The following is a 21,496-nucleotide window of genomic DNA, read 5'->3' on the forward strand; positions in this document are numbered from 1 at the left end:
TTTAGACTGTTTGCCATTTTTAAAGCTGACCTCTTACTATATATTCTAGCAGTGATAGTCAAATATGAAAACGAAATTGAGAATCAGAAGAGCAAGATCTCCTGACCACTAACCCCCGACTGATATCATCCAGAGTTTTATCTGGACAGACTTGCTCCAGCCAAACAGGCCCCTAGATTGGATTTTGCTTTAAACCAGGGGTTGCAAATCGTGGACCGCCTTCTGCCCAGAGACATATTTGTTTGGTCTGCACTAAGCTCTGAATCAACTGACATTTACAACTCAAGAGACTGCATAAGATTTAGAAACTTTAGCAATACTTCAGCTTTAACTGACTGTTGGATGCCCCTTTTCATTGGGGCATTTCCTTGCTAGCTTGCCACCGGTCTGCTAGTGGCAAGCTCATTTGCATCAACTCCCTGGCCCTTTTAGACTTTGGAATTTTTAACCTTTGCTTTAAATGAACATGTACCTCTGGTGTCCTGAGACACTCCCCTACTACCAACCCCAAATGGTTGTCAACTCTTGTCTAAAGACCCATGTGGTTTCCCATATCAGGTTGCTGCTTGCACTAGTAGTTGGGAACAGAAAATCAAATACCACTTCACCTAAAGCAGATGGTGAGCCTTTCTTTCTGTTTAGAGGGACTTTGTACAAAGTTTGACTACAGATGCACACTTCAAAGTTATTGCTGTTCTCTTGAACGGTGGTTCTGTCTGGGCACAGACATCCTTGCCTGAATTTCCTGTCAATCGTCGTAACCCACTGGAAACTAAAGTTTACAGAGAAAAAAGAATCGTGAAAAAGTTATTTCTTCTAATTTCCAATAGCAGTAGAATTCTTCCTTGCTTCTATAATAAATGGAAACAAAGAACATGGAACAAAACTGACATCATTTGCAGCTGACTGATGTTTTTGAAAAAAGCTGTTAAGTTGCGTCCTTGGGACACAAGAATTGCTTTTGCAGTCAAGTCTGGTACCCATGGGACTGTAGAAAGTGAGCCTGAGTTGACTATCCATGTGCGAGGTTTCCTCCAAGCAGTTGAGCTTGACTGCTATGAAGTTATGTGTTAAACAGGCAGCTACGATAGGAAATGAACTGATGCCTCCCTGGCACCTACTGTTAATATCCAGAGTCTCTTAGATTCTATCAAAGAAATCTACCCAAGAGACCACTATATTCTCTGTTTTCACCTACTCAGTGGTCCTTTAGTCCAGAGCCCTGAAGACACTATTAAAACAAGGGAAATCCAGAAAGGGTATGTTTGTCGAATACATCTCCACCCTCAGCTTTCAGTCTTTGGGGATAAAAGAGCTGCAGAAAAAGGAATACAAAGAGGACCTGAGTCATGGAGAGTTGGGGCAGATGTGAGATGTTAAGCCAGATGTGGAATCCCTTATTCTCCTATATTGCCTCCGAAATTTGCCTTTCTCTTTACAGACCACAGGTCACCTCCGTTGTCAGGTTCATCGAATGCTACTGAGATGGCTTGCTCAGGACTTGTATAGGAAGCTTGGGTTCTCTGGGAGATACATATTCCTATAGATGGGGCAGCTGGATCATTTGGCTCTCAGCAGATTTTAGAAAATGAGACTAAATTATTCCTACTCATGAGCAACTTTTCAGCAAGTCCAAATAGTGAAAGTAAATTCAGCTTACAACATGAAGTTACTGCTCGTTGGTCTGAAAGCCTTGTCAGAGAGGTTCTCTTACTGGCATATTTAATTTATGCCATTTACATTTTGTTGTCATTTTCCTGTTTTTTTTTTTTTTTCCTTCCTTCTTGGTGTACTTTTTTTTTTTCTTCTTTTTTTCTTTTTTAAAAAAACAAAACATCCCTGAGTGAATACAGTGCAACATCTGCATCAAGCAGTGATTGTCATTTACGAAGTTTGAAGTGAAAAGTACAGATCCTGGGTCCTTTCTTCCAGTGCACATTTTATCATGAATGTGTTGCAACCACTCATGAGTCTTCATGGGGCAGGGACAAAGATTGCATGTGGTAAAGAAAGTTGTTCTTAACTGAAATTTCAAAATACCTCGAGATGCAGCAAGGAGATGTTCAAAGGGCAGCTTTTAAAGGTGCTTTGTTACCACTGAAAACATGACTTGGCTCTCTTTCAAGGGACAGATTTGGCAACTGTGGCGAAAAATGGAAATCTCTTTTCTCAACTGAACGGGGCTGAGTGTGTACTGGTTTCCACTATTTTGTTCTGGTTCAGTTGCTAGCTGTTTCCTGTCCCCTAGCTTCAAAAGGTTCATGCCGTCCCAGTGAAATGCTTGCACTAGTGGAAACGACACAAATTCAAATCCAGTACCTCCTGAGGCAAATGTGGGGAACAATCTTTTTCCTATATCACCCATGGGACAGGGGAGGAGAAATTCTCAGCCACTTCATCAATTGAGCCAATTTAAATCCTCTAAGGTAAACTGGAGGAAACAAATGGTTCCCTTTGCAACTGAGCAGGAATTACAGGCTGACAATTGGAAACACTAAGCCAACAGAACAATGAAAACAAAGTTTGACATAAGTTCAAAGCTCAAAGGGAAACACCAAGTAGACACATTAAGCATCGCCTATCACAAGCCAATCATAAAACATACATTGCATTTGGAAACGGTTTGGTTTAATTGAGTGCCTTCCATTACCCTGTTTTCCTAGCAATCAGTAAAGTAATCTTTCCATTAGAAGGAAATATGACTCTTGGAATTAATTCTTTATACAAAGAGCTAGCAGGAGTGACATTTACACCAAAAAGAATTGAGTCCCTGTAGCAGCATAATAAGCAGTCTACAGCTGTCTTCTTAGACACTGAAGGTAATTTGGTTCAATGTAGTTAAATTAATTGAATATAACGGTAGTTGAGAAAGAGATTCATTATTTTAAAGCCTTTCTGTTTTTCCCTATTGGTTAGGAATTCATCAATCATGATGTGGGCAAAGACTCTGTTTTCTAAAAGCAAAGACTAACACTACTGTTTGATCATCAGTTTGCAGTTCTGTGGCATCATGGAGATGGCTCTCAACCATCTAACTTCAGGAGAGCATAAGAGATAAAAAAAAAAAAAAATCAAAAGTTTCCACTGATGGAAACTTCACAAAGCAGGTGTGCATTTGTGTGTGTGTGTGTTGGACAAGGAGAAAAGGGCAGGTCTTCATGAGTTGATGGCCAGGCTACACTTATAGGAGATCATAATTTTCATTGTCTTATACAGTAAGCGCTTCTCTAGCTCCCTTTTAAAAAGTCTTATTTTGGATCAAATGAGACCAAAGGCATAAGGCCTCCAGAACATAGGCAGAACAAACTCCCTGGAATTTATGCTTTTCTGGTGATCGCTTTGATTGGTCAGCAAGTGGAGAAGTGAGGAAGTACTAGGAAATCCAAATTGTCTAATCGTGATCTCACCTCTTGCATTCTGTACTTTTAAAAGTTGCTACAAAAATAATTCCCGGCTAGATGGATGATGCAATTCCAGACGGCACAGGAAATAGTTTTGGCTTTGAGGTGTATTAGCTCTGTAGAATAACCCAGATCTTTTATTCTAATCTATCAAGGTTTTGCTATATTTTTATAATACAGCATTGTGGAGTTGAAAAAATTAGAGACCACAGACTAGAAGGACGTAGAAAGTCCTGCCTCCCCCTTTATTGCTGCATTTTCTAACAAACTTATTCAAGAGAATGAACATAAAGAACTACTTCTTTACTTTGTATATTCTCTCTCTTCCTCTTCTTTGAAAAAAAAAATGGTTAGAGAGAAAAATGTTTACATGAAATGGCATTAGGACCCTGGGCTCTGACCTACTCTTTTCCTCTAATTTTATTAGCAAAAATTGCTGGTGGTCATAATCTACAGACTGTATTTCTCTGTTAAAGATACAATAAGCACCAAAATGAAGGTTCTTTCACAACTTGAAATCCAAAGGAAAAAAAAAAACTTTTATGTGTCCTGGTGGAAATATCTATTGTTTGGTCAAAAAAGCCCTGGACTCCACAATGTTATCTGTGGCCTAATTCTTAAAACAGGAAAATGGCTCCAAATACTTATTTTTTTTTCCAATATGTACCATCTTGACAAGGCTTTGATGTCATTGATCGAAACAGAGTTTTTATACAGAGGTCATGCATTATATTTATTCCTTTGTAGACATTTCTGAATTGGTACCATTCTGCTATTAACTATAGATGAAAACTCTGGCTGGGAAAACAAAATCCTGATTGTCTAACATAAAGGTAACATATAACACAAGGTAAATAACATAATAGTGCCTGACTGAACCTCCTTTGCTAGTAGGTATGGTATTTTAAGCCACAGTGCATGTGCATGTATAAGTAATAGTCATATATAATATTCTCAGATATTATATACTCATTACATACATGCACAGTGCTTTCCAAGACAGCTACAAATTTATACATGCATCAACTATCTAAAAACATAGAAATCGTTAAGCCTATTAAGTGGAATTTTCTTAAATTATATTTGAACAATCAACAGGAAAAGTAATCATGTAAAGTACTGCTCTGTTCTCGTATATATCTACAATAAAATTCTATAAACAGTTGTCTCCCCAAACATACCTGAATAAAATTAAAAAAAAGATAACACCCAGTGTCCTATATTTGTATATTTATGGTCATTTCAAAAACAAACAAACAAATAAAAGAGCCCCACTCAGGTGCATATTTACATTCTTCAAACTGTAGCGGTGAAAAATAATTGTATTAAGTGCAGGACATTCCTAATGTTGCAGTAGTGACATTTTCCTTAAGTCTTCATGAACACATTGCTTTTGTCTTAATGGTGCTGCATTCCATGACTATGAGACAGTTCGCTCGTCACCTTCACTTGCAGACGGTGGCACAGTCAGGATTAAAGAGCTCCTTGTATAACGGAGGAAAGAGTGTATTCACTATGTCTGGATGCGATTGCTTAAATACCTGCAGTTTCTCCCCGTGCAAGTTGCAAACTGCCGTGATGGTTGGTATCTTGGCTATTAACTGCAGAGTGGAGAGACAGGGAAGGAGACAAAGGGGGAAGCTCATTAGTGCTCTGTCTCCTGAATCAGTGTCCTTCCTGGCCTCAGATGAAGGGAACTGGCTTTGGAAAAAGATGTTCAAAAAGAAAGAAGGCTCACTTTCAGCTTCTCCTTTAGAACAAAACAAAACAAAACACCTCCCTCCCTGACTCTCTAACGAGAAAATAAAGAGAAGGAAAGAAAGCAGGACGAAGCTTCCTAATTCACTGTTCTTATATAAAGTAGGTACGGGAGGTAGTTTAGTTTAATCGTTAGGAGGGGTGCTCTCTCGGCAGGCTGACTGAGTCGGAATCCTGGTTCTAAAATAGCTAAATGGCCGTGTGGCTGTGCCATCCTCTATGTCTTAGTTTTCTCATTTGTAAAATGGGCTTATTCACAGCACGTACTTCATTGCGTTGTTGTGTAAACTGAGTGAGGAAGTTTGTATGAAAGTGTTAAGAATACTGTAGGCATGAAATACAATTGTTAGCTAATATTATTATCTATCATTTCCCATAGATTTTTTATGATGTGAATATCAGAATTTTTAGTTTTGGAAGGTGACAGTGTTAGGAAGGTGTAACCTAAATCATATGAGGTGTAATTCACAATGATCTGGACTGCTTTTCTGTCAAGGTCACTAGCTTGCCGGTAGCTCTCTAATCCTTTCCCACCGTAATGAGTAAAATGAAACCTATATTTAATCCAGGGAGAATTTGGGAAGTCACTGGCACTCAGCTTCCTTAAGGAGGTGTTTCAAAAACTCATGGGAGAATATCCACTTATAATTGTTAGGTTTTGATATATAAGTATCATGTAGAATGTAATTTTTTGAGTTTACCCGGAAGACAGTGTTTTAATAATTTAAAATATCCACAGTTTGTTAAATGCTATTAGGTCTTAGGTTCTGAACAATTCTAGCTTTTGACACACATAATTTTGGAACACTTAGAATCCATCATTAAGTGTCAAAATTGCTTAAAACCAAATGTCATTGTGATCAAATTACTGTGGGAATAAGAAATGTTCTCATATAGATAATACTTTTACAAACGATAAGCTTGATAGTTCATACAGCTGACCAAGGGTACACTTGAAAGTGATGATAAAATTAAGTAAAACCCATCTAATCACCAATTAGGCCCACTGTGCTCCCTACCCTATTCAATAATAAGAAACCATTTCAGCCTTTGAAGTAAAGGAGGAAATAGATAAATAGTTACTTTGTGGCTTTTCAAAATCAGAAATTTCCACTCTTTTATTAACTTTCCTTTTAACAACTAATGACTATATAACCACACTATAAGCAACTTTAAAAATAGCATCAGGATTAGACTTGTTGACATATTCATTAAAGGGATCTAGAACACATAAAGAAGTCTGGGGTTCAGACTTTCTAGTTCCACTGCTATTTAATGATAGGGATAGAAATGAAAACAAAATCATGAAATCTTTATAGAATGGATGTTAAATTTTAGACTGAGAATCAAGACTTTCTCTCCAACATTATGAGGTATTTAAACTGGTAGCAGACACTTCTACTAGACACCAGAATTCACACAACAGTACTGTTGTTGCTTATAAATTATGGGAGAAGACAGATGAATAAAGTGACCACACAGTCAAAAGCAGACCGAAAAACTGGTGAGTGCCATGGAGGAATGATGCGAGGACAAGTGGTAGATAATAGAATGCTCTGACTGCTTCAAGCAGGCACTTCTGAGAAAGGACCATTTAAGCTGGGCTCTGAAGGGAGAGGGAGAGCTAACTAGACGCTGGGGCTGGGGGTACATAATATGTTCCAGGATCATCGGTGCTATTAGAACTGAAGGAAGTTCATTGTCGCTGGAGCCGTGGGTGAGCATGTTCAAGGATAAAGCTGGGAGGCTGCTTGGTCAGATTATGCTAGGTCTCATAGTCTCTGCTAAGGTCTTTCGTAGGGTTTTGAGAAAAATTTTCAGAATCCCATTCTGAAAGATTCTCTTTGAGTCCAGGGTGGAAAGCCGTGTCTTTTCTATATTTTCATAGGTAAAGGGTGTACAAGTGTCCACTTTAACTAGAGTCCCTTGGGAAATTATTCAAGCTTTCTTAACCAGCTGGTTCACACAGAAGGCGACTGCAACAATTTCGGAACACTTCTTGCACATTACAATTCTCCCTGAAATAGCTACTGAAGGCAGAGAGACTTTGAAAGCTTTCTATAATCATCTGCAGTTGAATTGATGATGTGTGGAGCTCCTAAAACATCCAGATGCAACTCTGTAATGCTTGTCAGTCTTTGGTGTGCACAGAACCATCGGAGTGCTTCCTAAAAATGCAGATTATGGGATCCACTCCTAGGGATTCTGTTTCACGAAATCTAGGTGTGGAGCTCAGATTTCATGTTTGAAACAAATATCCTGAGGATGCTGGTGCACTGGGTCCACAGAACAGACTTTGAGAAACACTGTTTAAGAGGTTCGAATCTCATAAATTTACAACTGTTTTTCAAAGTAAATTCTTTGACGAGTAAATTCTTTGTCATATTAGAAACAGTCCCGGTAACGGGGTGTCAAGTTAGCTTCTTTTCAGGAGGCCGATAAAAAAGTTATCATAGGCTTCCCGGGTGGCACAGTGGTTGAGAGTCCGCCTGCTGATGCAGGGGACACGGGTTCGTGCCCCAGTCTGGGAAGATCCCACATGTCGCAGAGCGGCTGGGCCCGTGAGCCATGGCCGCTGAGCCTGCGCGTCTGGAGCCTGTGCTCCGCAACGGGAGAGGCCACAACAGTGAGAGGCCCAGTACCGCAAAAAAAAAAAAAAAAAAAAAAAAGTTATCATATCAAGAGAAGGAAGGTTTCATTTGCTTGGTTCTGTTAGTTTGGTGAGAGACAAATAATGAAATTTCCTGAGTTCCCTATGAGACACAAATGCTATATAAAGAGAATTAGTCTAGTGATAAAAATATGGGCTTTCAAGCCTGACTGTCTGGGTCTGACTCCCAGACTTGCTATTTACAGCTGTGTGATCTTGGGCAAGTCACTTAACCTCTCAGCTTCCTTATCTGTCATATGTCAATTATGACAGTCCCTATCTCAGAGGGTTGTTGTAAGGGTTAAATGAGTCAACACTATCTATAGAGTGCCTGGCCCATCCTGGCAATATCTGTGTTAGATGTCATGTGTCATTCCCACATAATGCTTCCCTCAAGGAGAGAAATAGTCAAGGTCATGCTTGTTCAGCCAAATAACATGGAGGGCAAGAAACCAGCTTAGCCGCTAACCAAGCACCCAAAATTGAGTCTCTGTGTATTGTGGGTTAGTGCATGGGGAAAATCAGCCATTTACTTTTATTGAAATGAAAAGCAACATCATTATCGATTTTCATTTTCTTGTAGCAATTAAAGTAAGTTGCTCATTTAGTAAACTGTGATTCATAAAGTAGAATTCTATGTATTACAATTCTTAGAGCAGTTTTCTGCTCCTTTAGAGAATGGGTGGTTGAAAAATTAAATGTATGAGGATGGCCAAAATCATTCCATAGTTCATTTATTGGAAATATTTAACCACGGGTTTGGTTTGGGAAAGTAAATATGGACTCCTGCTTCTTTCCTTCCCAAAACTAGGTTTAAGAAAGTCTGGTTCAGGATCTAGTTCCCTCTTTTAGGGGACTTCAATCCTGTCCCTGTTGCTCATCTGTAGAATGGGTTGAATGGTGACAAATGCTTTTTCTTATAGAGCATTGGGACCACTTAAGCAAAGAACACCGAAAAAGACAAAAGAGCTTCGCCAACCTCTGTGCTCTCAGGAGGGGCTGATTTCAAGGCATCCAGTTAGCTGTGGGAACAGAATTGCTGACAGGGGCATCCATCACTCTGGAGGCCCCATGGGCCAGGAGGCCATGAGGAAGCAGCGGCAGCACTTGTCAGAGCCCAGAAGGGCCTCTTGGAGGAAGCATCAGGTAGTCACTTACTGCTCATTAATATTATGTACTGCAGGTGGAGGACCCCCAAGTCAAAGGGAGCTCACCTCAGCAGCAGTTAATGGCTCAACAACTTTTTAAACAGCTGGGGTGGTGATCCAGAAGCACTTGGAGATGGAGGGGGTAGTCGATTTCAAATCATCATGAAATGTCTTTATGTTTAAATAATCTCTATAGCAGGAGTAGACAGACGGTCTATAAAAAGGCATTTTCACACTCATCTCTCTCTTATGACAAACATTTCTTGCAAGAAGGAAGCTTTAGCTTATACCTACAGGGGTCTTACAAGACTAAAAAGCAGCTGTTGGAGAAGAGATAATAATCCTATGCTTCTTTCCAGAGGGTGGTCTTATGAGAAAATCCACAATTTTATAGCTGGTACATTTGATGTTGGAAGAATGGAACATGCAGAGGTGAAAACTAAGGATTGTGTTCATGTGGGCTTCCAGGCCATCAAGATGCCCTCCAGCCTGAAGCAGGAAGTGAACAATGGCTCGATCAAAGTGGAAGAAACTTCAGAAGCACTGATAAAGACAGGACACATTAAATGAGGTTACATACATCTATTTCTCTTGTCCACTCACTTCTTTGTTTGTTTTTGGCTGTGCGGCATGCGGGATTTTAGCTCCCCGACCAGGGGTCAAACCCGTGACCCCTGCAGTGGAAGCACAGAGTCCTAACCACTGGACCGCCAGGAAATTCCCCACTCACTTCTTTTTTGGGTTTTTGTTCAGCTAAACCTAGACACTTGGCCTAGATTTCTCATACTGAATTGGAGATATCTGTTCAGGTCACAGCCCTCTCTCACCATCCTTACTCCATGCTGGCATCCACGCTGTATGGCATGTTTTCTCAGGGAATGGCTGACTAAAGTGGAAGTGGACATTCGGTTTAACTGGGGTTGGAATTTGGAATCAGATGGTGAGCCAGCAAGTTACTTTCTAAATGTAGCAGAAACTATGAGTGACCTAAGGAGCTAAGAGCTACCCATATTTCAGGGAAGCAGAGAAAACTGGTGTTCAGAGAGGGAGAAGAATAAAGTAGATACATAAAGAGAGATAAACTCGTGAGATGGAGAATTCTGAAGGCTTCCTAATTCCTTGTTCTAGTGTTTCCTGAATGGGGGCTGAATTTTTTACCTTAGATGAGATTTCTCTGCATTTGTTTATTATTTTCTTTTTGCTTTACCTGGTGTGGGTTGGTTCCTGTTATGTGTAACCCAAGAGTCCTAACTAATGCATTGACTTGCAACTTGATGAGTGAGGAGAAACATCAAAACCTCTCTTCTTATTATAGACCATTAGCCCGATGGACAACCCTTGACATTTCTGGATGTTGGACCTGTAGTGTATGCCAGCAAACTATAAATGGCTAAAATGGATTGCAATAATTTGGTCTCTCACAGGAATCCCTCAAGGAAACCGCTTGCTAAAGGGCCAAGACCATGTGTTATTTGCCTTTCCCTTCTTTGCATCTGGCATACAGTATATACTCAATATACATGTAGGTTGAAGTAGAAAACTATTCCATGAGAAAGCTATGTTTCTTGAGTATCGATTTGGAATTTAAAAAACTTGGATGATCTATTGAACTGTTTTTTATAATTTTGACTCTTGCATTATTTTACAGTGTATATACCATGTGAGGAAACCTGAGCAGGGCTCCTGGAGTGCCAAGTTTTACATGGCAGTGGTTACATGGGTATGTTAACTTTGTGATGATTCACTGAACTAAACACTTACGATTTAAGAACTTCCAGCATGTATGTTATACTTTAAGAAAGTATAGAAAATTTAAATATAAAACCAATTCCTAACCAAATATGCAGGGGAACAAGGAGGCTCAGCCCACATAGCCACATCATCTGAACTAGGACCCCTTAAGTCCTGGCTGGACAGACTGTGTTGTTTAAGATTAAACTGATGAATCCCTAGGCCCACCTACTAGGAATTCTAATGTGACACCTAGTGTCCTGAACGAAGAATAAGCAGGCTTCAGGCATAAACATCCTATCATTAATCATGACACAGTCTCTTTAGATCTCAGTGAGCAAACAATGAAAATCAATGTAAATGACCCTTGGCAGTTTTCACTAATCTCTCAATCAGTGCTTGTGCTCCATAGACCCTATCTATGAGTCAACATGGCTATTTTTTTTTTTTTTCCTAAATCTGTATATTAATAGCACTAGTAAAGTGAGAGTGACCAGGAGTAATTTCTTTCAGGTAATATTTCAATTATTAACGTGTAAAATAGGGCTGTGTAAGCCTTCCCTCTTATAAGCTTTTTTTTTTTTTTGGCGTTACGCGGGCCCCTCACTGCTGCGGCCCCTCCCGTTGCGGAGCACAGGCTCCGGACGCGCAGGTTCAGCGGCCATGGCTCACGAGCCCAGCCGCTCCGCGGCATGTGGGATCTTCCCAGACTGGGGCACGAACCCGTGTGCCCTGCATCGGCAGGCGGACTCTCAACCACTGCGCCACCAGGGAAGCCCCCTCTTCTAAGCTTTTATTTAGTAACCTGGTACTGTTACAGTAGAAAGACAAATTCCCCTTGTTGATGATGCAGTTTTGTTATCGTTATGCTAGAAACGCAAAGCCTGATGGGAATGCTGACCCCTGGATGCAGGCTTTATAAACAGTGTATGCTTCACAGCTTTGGGATTGGAATATCACCCTAAATTCAATTGCCATAGAACTAATTGAATCTGCAAGACTTGTAGAAATCCATCTATTTATTCACTTAGAGTAGCGGCAGAACATCTAAAGAGTCCTTAAAACTGTCGCACGGGACAGAGCAATGGAAGGCAGAAGACATCAGAAGGAACCTTTGTTTTTCTCTTTTAGAGTCAAAGAATATTATACTGAAGGGAACTTAACGACCAGCCAGTCCCACCTCCTCATTTCAGAGACAAGAAAACTGAAGCCCAGAAAACAGATGGGCTGCCTCCCCCAGTCATATGGCTTAAAAATATATATGTATACATGCATATACATATACACATACATTCTATACATATTACATGTATATGTATTTTTTTCCACGAGCTTTAGTGAAAGTGACCAGTGTGACCTCATTTCCTCACTTCTCAAATCCAGGATCCAGCCAAATCTAACTATTATTCATAGCCTGCGTATACCTTATACTTTCTTACGTCTGTATCATTGCCCCCATCTCTTGGAATGTCATACTCCCCCTCCCTAAACCCCTAACTTCCATCTTTTGAAATAGTTATCATTCATCAGTTGATTAGCTCAAATGTACCCATTTCTTGGATAAACATTTCCCTGCCAAAACAGAATTTCTTCTGTCCACAGCAACTCCAACAGCACTTACGTGCTATCTGTGATGAACCATGCAGCTTGTTTATATTTGATCTCATTTAGTCCTTAAAATAACCATGTGACATTGATACTATCTTTTATCACATTTTACAAATGAGGAAACTGAGGCACAGAGAGGTTAAGTCCCTTGTCCAAAGTGACTAAGCAGCCAGTGGTTCTGATGGTTTATTATAAATATGCTACATGTTATTATTATGGTCATGAGGAGAGGAAACTAGACTCTTTAATAGGTTTTTTTTTTTTTTTTTACCCCAAACAAACAAACAAACTGATTAACATATAGGGGTTGAGACCTTCCTTCTAGTTAATGGATAAGAATTCCTGAATTTCAAATCTTCCCTAGGTCCAGGTTTGGTCTAAAGTATAAGGCATTGCTACTTGAACTTTAATTTCAGGAAGTGGGCATGCAGAAAGTGTATGGAAGACAGTTTTTTTAGGATGAAATCTAATGACTATGTCTGAACCCTGCACCTCACCTAAGTCTGCTCCACTTGTTCAGGGTGAAACTGGTTGGTGGCATGAACAGTCTTTGCACACTGCACAGAAGGCAGATCTACCCCACCTACTGGGGATGTAACCTGAACCGCTGGACTTGAATACAACAGTTGGGTATGTGCACATTTTTCTAGAGATAAGTTTCATGATGTTCGCCAGATTCCCCAGAGGGGTCACTGTTTTAGAGGTGTTGTGGAGGCAGAAGAGCTCCATGACCATGAAGGAAAAGAAGGAATTTCTGAAAAGATGAGAAGAATCTGTGGGAGGGTAGAATAGTTTTTCTTACGTTTAAATAAAGCTATTTATTCCTTCTGGGGAGTGTGGGTTTGATGAGAGGGTGTCCCTATATGTCAATGGCACCATTGTCCTTAAAGTATTAAAGCAGTCAGAACTCAGGAGACTTGTCTCACCCTCTTCCCTTCCCCAGGACACAACAGTTGAATCTGAGACTTAGACAAATGGAGTGACTTATGCAAAACCACACGGTCCAGAGCTGGGATAAATGAGAATCCAGTTCTCATTCCTTTTCATGGTCCCTCCACATTAGTTCACAGAACATCCTATCAAAATGACGACTGTTACAGCGAAGGGTCCCCACAAAAACTCAATATCCACACTTGATCAGTGGAAGCAATGCTTTGTCATCTGGCTCCAGTGAATTTTATGTAAGAAATAATCCTCTCTAATGCTTTCTCTGATTCCCAGCTTTGCAACATTCTCTTTCTATAAGAAAAGAATTGAATGGATGTTAACTAGACTTACTGTGGTGTTCACTTCACAATATATACAAATATTGAATCATTATGCTATACACCTAAGGCTAATATAATGTTGTATGTTAATTATACTTAAAAAAAACTTAAAGAAAATAATTGTATACTTTTCCCACTAAGGATGGAGAAAAGAGAGTTAAGCTGACTTCACTTGGTGTTTTAATTCTTTTTCTTGCTATTAAATGTCTTTCATCTTCAATTTCTCTGTCTCCTTTCTACCCCAAATACCTCAGACCACCACCAGGATACCAGGTAGTAGAAAATGGTATAAGCTTGAGGGTTGCTCTCTTGGGAAGTAATAATCACCATGTCAGTGTGTTAGAATTTATGCAGTGGAAATATTTCATTTGAACCTACACATCTCTATAGCAGTAAGAAATTATGATCTTCATTTTAGAGATGATGAAACCACAGTTTTCTGACAAGAAGATGATCCCTTAAGCAGAATAGCAACAACTTTTGTCTAACTCTGGATTTTATTAAGTTCTTAATTTTAGGGTGGTAAATATGGGGACCAAAGTCTTTGGGAGATCCCAAATGCAGGAAACATCCTCCCTGCCCACATTAACTAACCAGATGTATTTATGCATATATGCTGTGGAGCCATTACAGAGACAGATGCGTATATCCACATTACTGTCTTTTCTGACCAGTGTATCTGAAGTTTTGCTTATGTATGTAGAAGTTTTGCTCTTACCTGGGAGAAAACTGAGGTGTGAAGAGCAGGAGATTTGCCCTTGCCCACATGGTAAGTGAAAAGTTGCACCAAAAAGAACTATCACTCTACAGTGTAGAAATGTTCTTCCTAGTGATGTGTTAATTTTAACAAAATGTTACCATAATGAAGCAGCATATTTAACTCATGGAGGTTTTTTATAGCAGTACTCTGTATGTGCAAAGTAAAATCTGATAGTATCTCTAACAGAGTCTTCCCCCCTTTTTTAAAATAAAGAACTTCAAGAGCAGAGTGGGAGGGTTTTAATGATAAAAATATAAAGAGTAGGATTCCTATCATCTTTAACTAAGGATAGGCTCCATTTCCTAGTTGTTTAACCTCTAAAAAAGAATTCCAATTCTTAAGAAATTTAAGATACTTTAGAATCTAAAATAACACTGAATATCATTAGAAAATTCCTTTGTCCTCTTATGATCATTTTACTTTGGTAAACAACTTTTCTCAGTATTCTTCTTAAAGATCACTATTTTTAATTAAGTTGAATCACGAAATGGATAGCATGGTACATGCATTTTGCCCCTGAGATACTTCGTTTTGAAAGAATCCTAGAGTAGAGTTGAAGAGATTAGAGTTGAAGGGAAATTTACAAGACATCAGTCTAATCTTTGATTCTGGGTAGGACTGTCATTTACAACATACCTGAAAGGAAACCAGGCAGTATCTATAAGAATACGACCAATGACAGGGACCTCACTCCTTCACACAGTGGTCTACCCTCTGTTCCCCAATTCTCGTCACTTTATAGTTCTTCCTCATTTTGAATAAAAATCTACCCATTCTTTTGCCTGGACCTGACTCCCAAGTGACACAAAGTCTCCTCTTTCTTCATATATGATTTTTGAGGACTTGTTTCCTTGCTTCAGGCTTTTGTTCTTCCAAACAAAAGATTTGTCTTTGATTTGTCCTTTGATTTGTCTTCCTCTACCTGTGGTTCAGATCCATCAGTATCGTCCTTCCCTATGAAAGTCATTGTCCTTTCAATCTATTATAATTTCCCAGTCTCCCTTTTAACATGTGCACCTCAAAATTCATGCAACCTTTGGTAATCTTCAGAAATTGCTGCTGCTGAGAAATGTCCCCTGCTTTATGTGACTAGCCCAGAAATGTCCCCTGCTTTATGTGACTAGCCCTCTTCAGCTCACTGGGCTCTTTCAGTGACATTGGGTCTGAGGACCTACCTTTGCCAAGGTCTCATCATCCAGGTGATTCTTCTGAATCACATGTTGAAGTGCAAAATAAATTTTTTCCTGAAGCTTCTGGACCTTCCTTGGTTCTATCAGCCAGGCTCGGTCTGACAAAGGGAAAGAATGGGTAAGGAGCGGACAGAATGTAAGCTTTGTTGTGTTTCACCTACATACATGTAAGTGCTGGGTACCAGACCCATTCCAAATTAGTTCCAAATTGCTTCTGAAGACATGTCATTATTTTTCTAAAACAAATATTTTATAAGAAATTCTATGATGACAGTAATGTATAATACATTGACATACAGAATCAGGGTGGAGGTAAAGACACAATGGTTCAGAGAAACTCCATGTATCTTATTGTCTGTGACAATTTACATCTCTTACTCTTTCTCTGGACATATGCTTAGATTTTCTTTCAAAGTTTATGTTAATGATTTGTGAAGAAATTAATTATAGAAGTGAAGAAAACCTATTGTAAAGGAGTGTTTTTGGAATTCAGAATCTCCCTTCCCTTTTATAAGCTAAGTTATAATTTATATAGCATCAACATGAATCAATTAAAAAATTTAATCCTGAGTCCTCTTTTTCTATATTGAATTTAATAGATAGGATAATCCCTCCTTTCCTTTAGCCTTTCCCACTTTCCTTTCTTTTTTCTTTCCTCCCTCCCTCCCTCTCTTTGTTCCCTGCTTCCGTCCTTCCTTTCTTCCTAGACGCTTTATACCATGGTGACAAAATTCAGCCCAGTGTCAACGCCTAAGGTTGAAACTTCAATGAAGAGACACCTAGAGTCTCCAAATTCTGAACAAATACTCATGGAAAAGAACTTGGACATGATCCTTCTGAACACAGTTCAGGTCAGGTGAGAAACTCGATTCTGTAATCCTAGACAGGGCCAGGACAAGTCTAGCCAACAGTTAAGCAAACCCTTACGTAAGTGAGCACAAAAGCCTTCAGTGACAATTGTCAATCAGAATACATTAAGTTCCCCTGCCTCTCCCTTCCCTAAACTATCTGGAGCTGAATAGACAGTAACTATTATGGCAAGAACTTGGGCGGAAGGGTGGGGTCTGGCATGCGATGGAGCCTACACAGGCTGGAATACTGTCTTTCCTCCCTTTTTGAATATGGCACTAAGCCAGGGTGGCAAACAAGGTATCTTGGAGTTGCAGAAGCCTCTGAGTGTGGGTCTGTGACTGGGGCTGGAAGATTCCCCACTGGGTAGAATAAGCTAAATAACATGCTTCCAAACTTCGTGGAGTTTGATGGCTTTAGCATTTCTTCCTAGAAAAAGGCTCATAGTTCAGCTGATTTCTAACTCATAAGCAGCAGGCTTGCCTTCCAACTGGGGCAGTTATCTTCATGGATTGTTTAGATTTGATATGCCATGTCTTAAATATTTGCTGCTGGGAATCTACTGACTTGTCACACGCATACCTACGAGGACAGTGACTTTTGTAATGCCTCCTTTAATTAAGCAGGAACCGGAGTGAAACCAGCTCCCTCATCGTGGACTCAAAGGCTTAGAACTAATCGTCACCTGAACTATAATCAATGGGAGCAATCAAATGCAATGAGAAAACGGTAGGAGGAAAATTATTTGGCAAGTGGTTGCTACCAGAAATAAATATTGCTTGTCACTTCTTCCATTTAGCTTTGTGCTGCCAAGTCTGGGAAACTTTCTAGGGTTTAAAAAAAAAAAAAGAAAAGAAAAAGGAAAAAACCTGGAGGAACAGCTTGATCTTAGACAGAGCCACAAAAGAAACTGTTAGTAATGATATGCCAATTGATAACTAATTTCCATTCTTGATAAAGTAGTTAAATAAAAAACAGAAGCAGATTTTAAAAATCCTCATAAAATTTATCCTCATAAAAATCCTCATAAAATAAGTAAATAAAGCCTAACAGATACAAAGTGTAAAGGCCGTATTATGGGTAGACATAGCTAGAGTGACATGTCAACAGGGCCCATCACAGGGAAGATTAATTTCTTCCAGCCTCACTGAAAAATATGTTAGGTATAAGAAAGATCAAGTCTCTAGAGATAAACGGGTTATAGAAGGAATGAGTCTCTTGACCATAAAAATGACCAGGAATGTGTCTTTCTTTTCATAGAGAACTGTCAATAAAACTGCTATTCCTTGACCCCAAATCTAACTGAACAGATGACTGAATGAGCAACTCTGACTTTTCATTCTGGCTGAGCCATGCATTTATTAGGATTCCATACATTTTCAAGCCAGCATATACTTTTAAAAAGAATTTTAATGGCTATAGTGCTATTTGATCTATAAATGTCATACCATACCTTCTTTGAAAACTGTTTGCTGTTTACTGCATTTCAGAGCTAGACGAGGTGTTTATTATTATGAAGCTCAACCCTCTTACTTTACAGGTGAGGAAACTGAGGCTCTGAGGGGTCAAGTGTTTAAGGTCACACACATACCTGGTGACAGAGCCTGTCCTAGAATGTCTACCACCACATCGGAGATTCTTCCTTTACCAGTCTTTAGTAAGAGCCATTTTTTTCCTCTGCTGTCCTTACCTCCTTTTAAAGCTTCTAATATTGCATAAAAAAAGAAGAGGCATTTGCCTGAAGTGAGAACGCCAACATTAATTTGGATAGAAAAGCCAACGAAAGAGATATTTAAAGAGGAGAAAATGTATGTTTTACTTTTTTTTAGGCTCTATGCTGGCTTGTTCATTCAGGTATATTTCTACTAAGTCTCACCTAACTGGACATTTTTGTCTATGTCCTTTATTCTTAAAATCAAAATAGAACTTAGTTATAACTCAGGCCACTATTTGTCTTCATTTATCTGTTAAGAAATGATCATGCTTTTCTGAATCTGGAGTCACCCTTACCACACATCCTACTCTTGCATTTGGGACAAAACTGATATTTAAATTAACCTGAGGCTACTTTTCTTTGAATTGTCCAAAAATATCACAACTTGCTAAAGAAAACATAGTTCTTTTAAAGTTTCTTCAGAGCACCTTGGCTTAGGTAGATGCAATTCATGTTAAAGATAGCAAAACAGTTTTTTTTTTTTTTTTTAAAAGGTAAGGACCTCAGACCTCCCTACCTGGAGATATCAGAACAGCAGATGAGAACAAAGCAATCTCTTCTTCAGTCAGCTGCAAGGAACACAAATTCTTTGCAAAGTCAAATGCTTCATTCACTAGGTCATCAGAACCTATAAAAGAAGGCAAATAAAATGAAAATACTTGAACAGAATGGGACAATAGTAAGAAAAGTCCCATAATCAAGAAGTTATTCAAGGATTTGCATACTAGGCACACAGAAAAAATATTTCTAAGTTCCTGACCATAACAAATGATTTAGTGGTAATTATAGAATGAGAAAATTGGGCAACACCTTGACCAGGTAATGAAAGTCAGCATTACCAATGAGGGGCAGATAGAAATGGTTTGCACCCATTGTAATATCCAACTGGGAACATATAACCCCAATCTAATCTTGTAAGTTTGAAATTAGCTCCAACTAAAAAATTTTAAATTAGTGATTTGGGGATCCTTTAGCACAGACATAGCATTCACAGAAAACCTAAAACATGTATAATGGGCCATGGGCTGTCAGTCTTAGTGGCACTTATAGGATGTCACTGGCAACGTAGGATGTCCAGGGGCCTCAAGCTAAGCGAATGGAGATGAAGTGACTTTCAATTTGGTAATTTCCTGGAAATTCGATTGAGAAGCAAACATTCATTTATGTTTACCTTCTAATGAATGACTCGCAGGTCAGTTGCTTAGCCACTGTGAATTCTGGCAAAATAATGCTTCATCCCTACACGGATCCTTGGTAAATGTTTATTTTATGAAGCTGGAAATATACCCAAGTTGCTTGCCAAGGTTTTCCCTCCTTTCTTGAAAGTCTAGCCTTGGAGATGCCATGGATGTATATCAGCTGCAGGAGGGAAACACTGTCGGCCCCGATGGATTTGCCATTGGCTACCATATCAACTGACAGCACAAAAGGTGAAAGGGCAGTGGCCTTCTTTGATGTCCGTGGGCAGGATATGGAACAAATGGCACTGTCAATTGTTAAAACCTTTCCTGGCACCAGCCCATCTTTGCTAGCGTTCTTATCCATGCCGTGCACTGATGACTGGATGTGAATGACACACTTGCAGAGACTGGCTCTGTCCTGCCCTCCCACAAGAATGGTCTGGGGATCATTTTGGGTTGGTTGGCAGCCATGCTATCTGTGCTCCCAGAACTTCATGAATTAACAGGGAGAAAGTCACTACCCTGGGTTTGAAACAAATGAAAGAGCTCCTCTTTTAAGCATCTTAACTAATGATTATAAATTTGCATGAGACACTTAAGAGGTCACCCATGGACCACCAGTGGTCTACATAATATACTGTGTGAAGCAGTCAGCTAGAAGGTAAAAGAAAAGCTGATCCTACAAAGAAGGCCTAGAATGCATCCCAGTTCTTTACAATCAATTTTTGTTGATTTCTGAATGAAGCATGTTCGTGTCAACAGGGTCCACGTTTCTTTCCTTCCTTTTACATTTGGAGGCACAACTGTAAAATCAGAGGAGTTAGATGAAACACTGGAGGCTCCCCTAGTCCAACCCTTGTTGAATAATGAGATACTAAGTCATGTTAGAGAATCAAGGCATTTCTTTTAGTGGAGAAACTGACGGTAGTTAATAAAATTGTGTCATCATCAAAGGTGAACTCACCTAAGGCCTTGAACATTTGCATTCCTCCATATTTTCCTTCAAACAGAACAGTGTTGTTTAATGGGTTGAAGGCACGGCACATTCTCACTAAAACCACTTCCAAGCAACCTATGAGAAAAAAATTTCAAATGTGTATATATATATAAAGAGGTTACTACTGCATGTAGGTCAAGAGACTTTAAAAAACTTTAAAACACACACATAGACACATAGACACACACATTCAGAAACACCTCAAGATTCCTTGCCAAGTAAAAAAGAACTATGTTAGAAATAAAGCTCTCTTGAAGTCTATGTGAGGAATTAAAAAAGTACACTTTAAAGGTGACTAAAATGAAGGGCAAAAACATTTTCTTCAGAAGCATACATTTTCCCCCCTATTTTTGACTGATAATGAAGTTAGTTTCAACTCTTGAATTCACCGGTGATCATAAGTGGCCCAGAAAGGAGATTTGCAGCAGGCAAGTTCAGTCTGTTAACTTTTGTAGAAGTTTTGCTGTTGGGGAAACATGTTCTCTGCTTCAGTTTTTAACACACTCCATGTATATTTCTGCATACGATGACTTCAATAGGGACACCTTCAGGATGTTTCTTGAGGGTACCATTTATGTCCTGGTATCTTTGAAATGAGGGTTTCTTGGTCAAATAAGTTTTGGCAAAAGGCTGAACATTATCCACTCCAGGGAGTTATAAGCAACATTCACAGGTCAAAGGCTGTTGAAGTCCCAACATGAAGGAGTTTGTTCAACCCTGATGGACCTAACATTTCTGAGTTCTCTGTTAGCCCAATGGTGCCAGGACCTTCATCTGCAGCCATAGGCAGTTGTGGTTATTGTATTCACTGTTATATCTCCATCACCTAGAAAAGTCCCTGGCACATAGTAGGTGCTTAATAAATATTTATTAAATGAATTAGTTCACTACCTTTGTTTTTCCCTCTGAACATTTACTGACATCCTGAGCAAGTACTGCCAAGTTTCTCCACATTTTGGAGAAATGGGCTTTTGCCCCACAGTGTGTTGGAAGGTGACACCCAGGCTCAGAAGTCAGAAATTTGCATGAGAACATCATATAGATGGTTTGGCTACACCCATGTTGTACCCAACTGTACCCCTGGTGCCTTTCTTAATGCTGCCATGTACATTTATGTCTGTGTTTTATTTCTTTGTTCTGCTGATGTATCTGCTTTCCCTCATATGTCACCTTAGCATAGGGGCTTACGCATAAGAAGGAATCTGCAAATATTAATTGCAATAATGCTTTTCTGAGAAAAA

At 39.4% G+C, this 21,496-nt stretch overlaps 1 protein-coding gene across 1 annotated transcript in view; it reads right to left on the reverse strand.

Moving 5' to 3' along the window:
- Positions 1-4,846: 4,846 nt before the first annotated feature.
- The window catches only part of RORB (RAR related orphan receptor B), a gene marked incomplete at both ends in the record, with an annotated part of 62,032 nt that continues 45,382 nt past the window's right edge, over positions 4,847-21,496 (reverse strand). Inside the window, 4 exons of the mRNA XM_082657056.1 lie at positions 4,847-5,002; positions 15,500-15,612; positions 18,595-18,705; positions 20,223-20,330. Coding sequence (XP_082513182.1) covers positions 4,847-5,002; positions 15,500-15,612; positions 18,595-18,705; positions 20,223-20,330 — 488 coding nt within the window. The remainder of the gene's footprint in view (positions 5,003-15,499; positions 15,613-18,594; positions 18,706-20,222; positions 20,331-21,496) is intronic.

This window comes from Grampus griseus, assembly GCF_964374135.1.
Source record: "Grampus griseus genome assembly, chromosome: 6".
NCBI classification, from domain to species: Eukaryota; Metazoa; Chordata; class Mammalia; order Artiodactyla; family Delphinidae; genus Grampus; species Grampus griseus.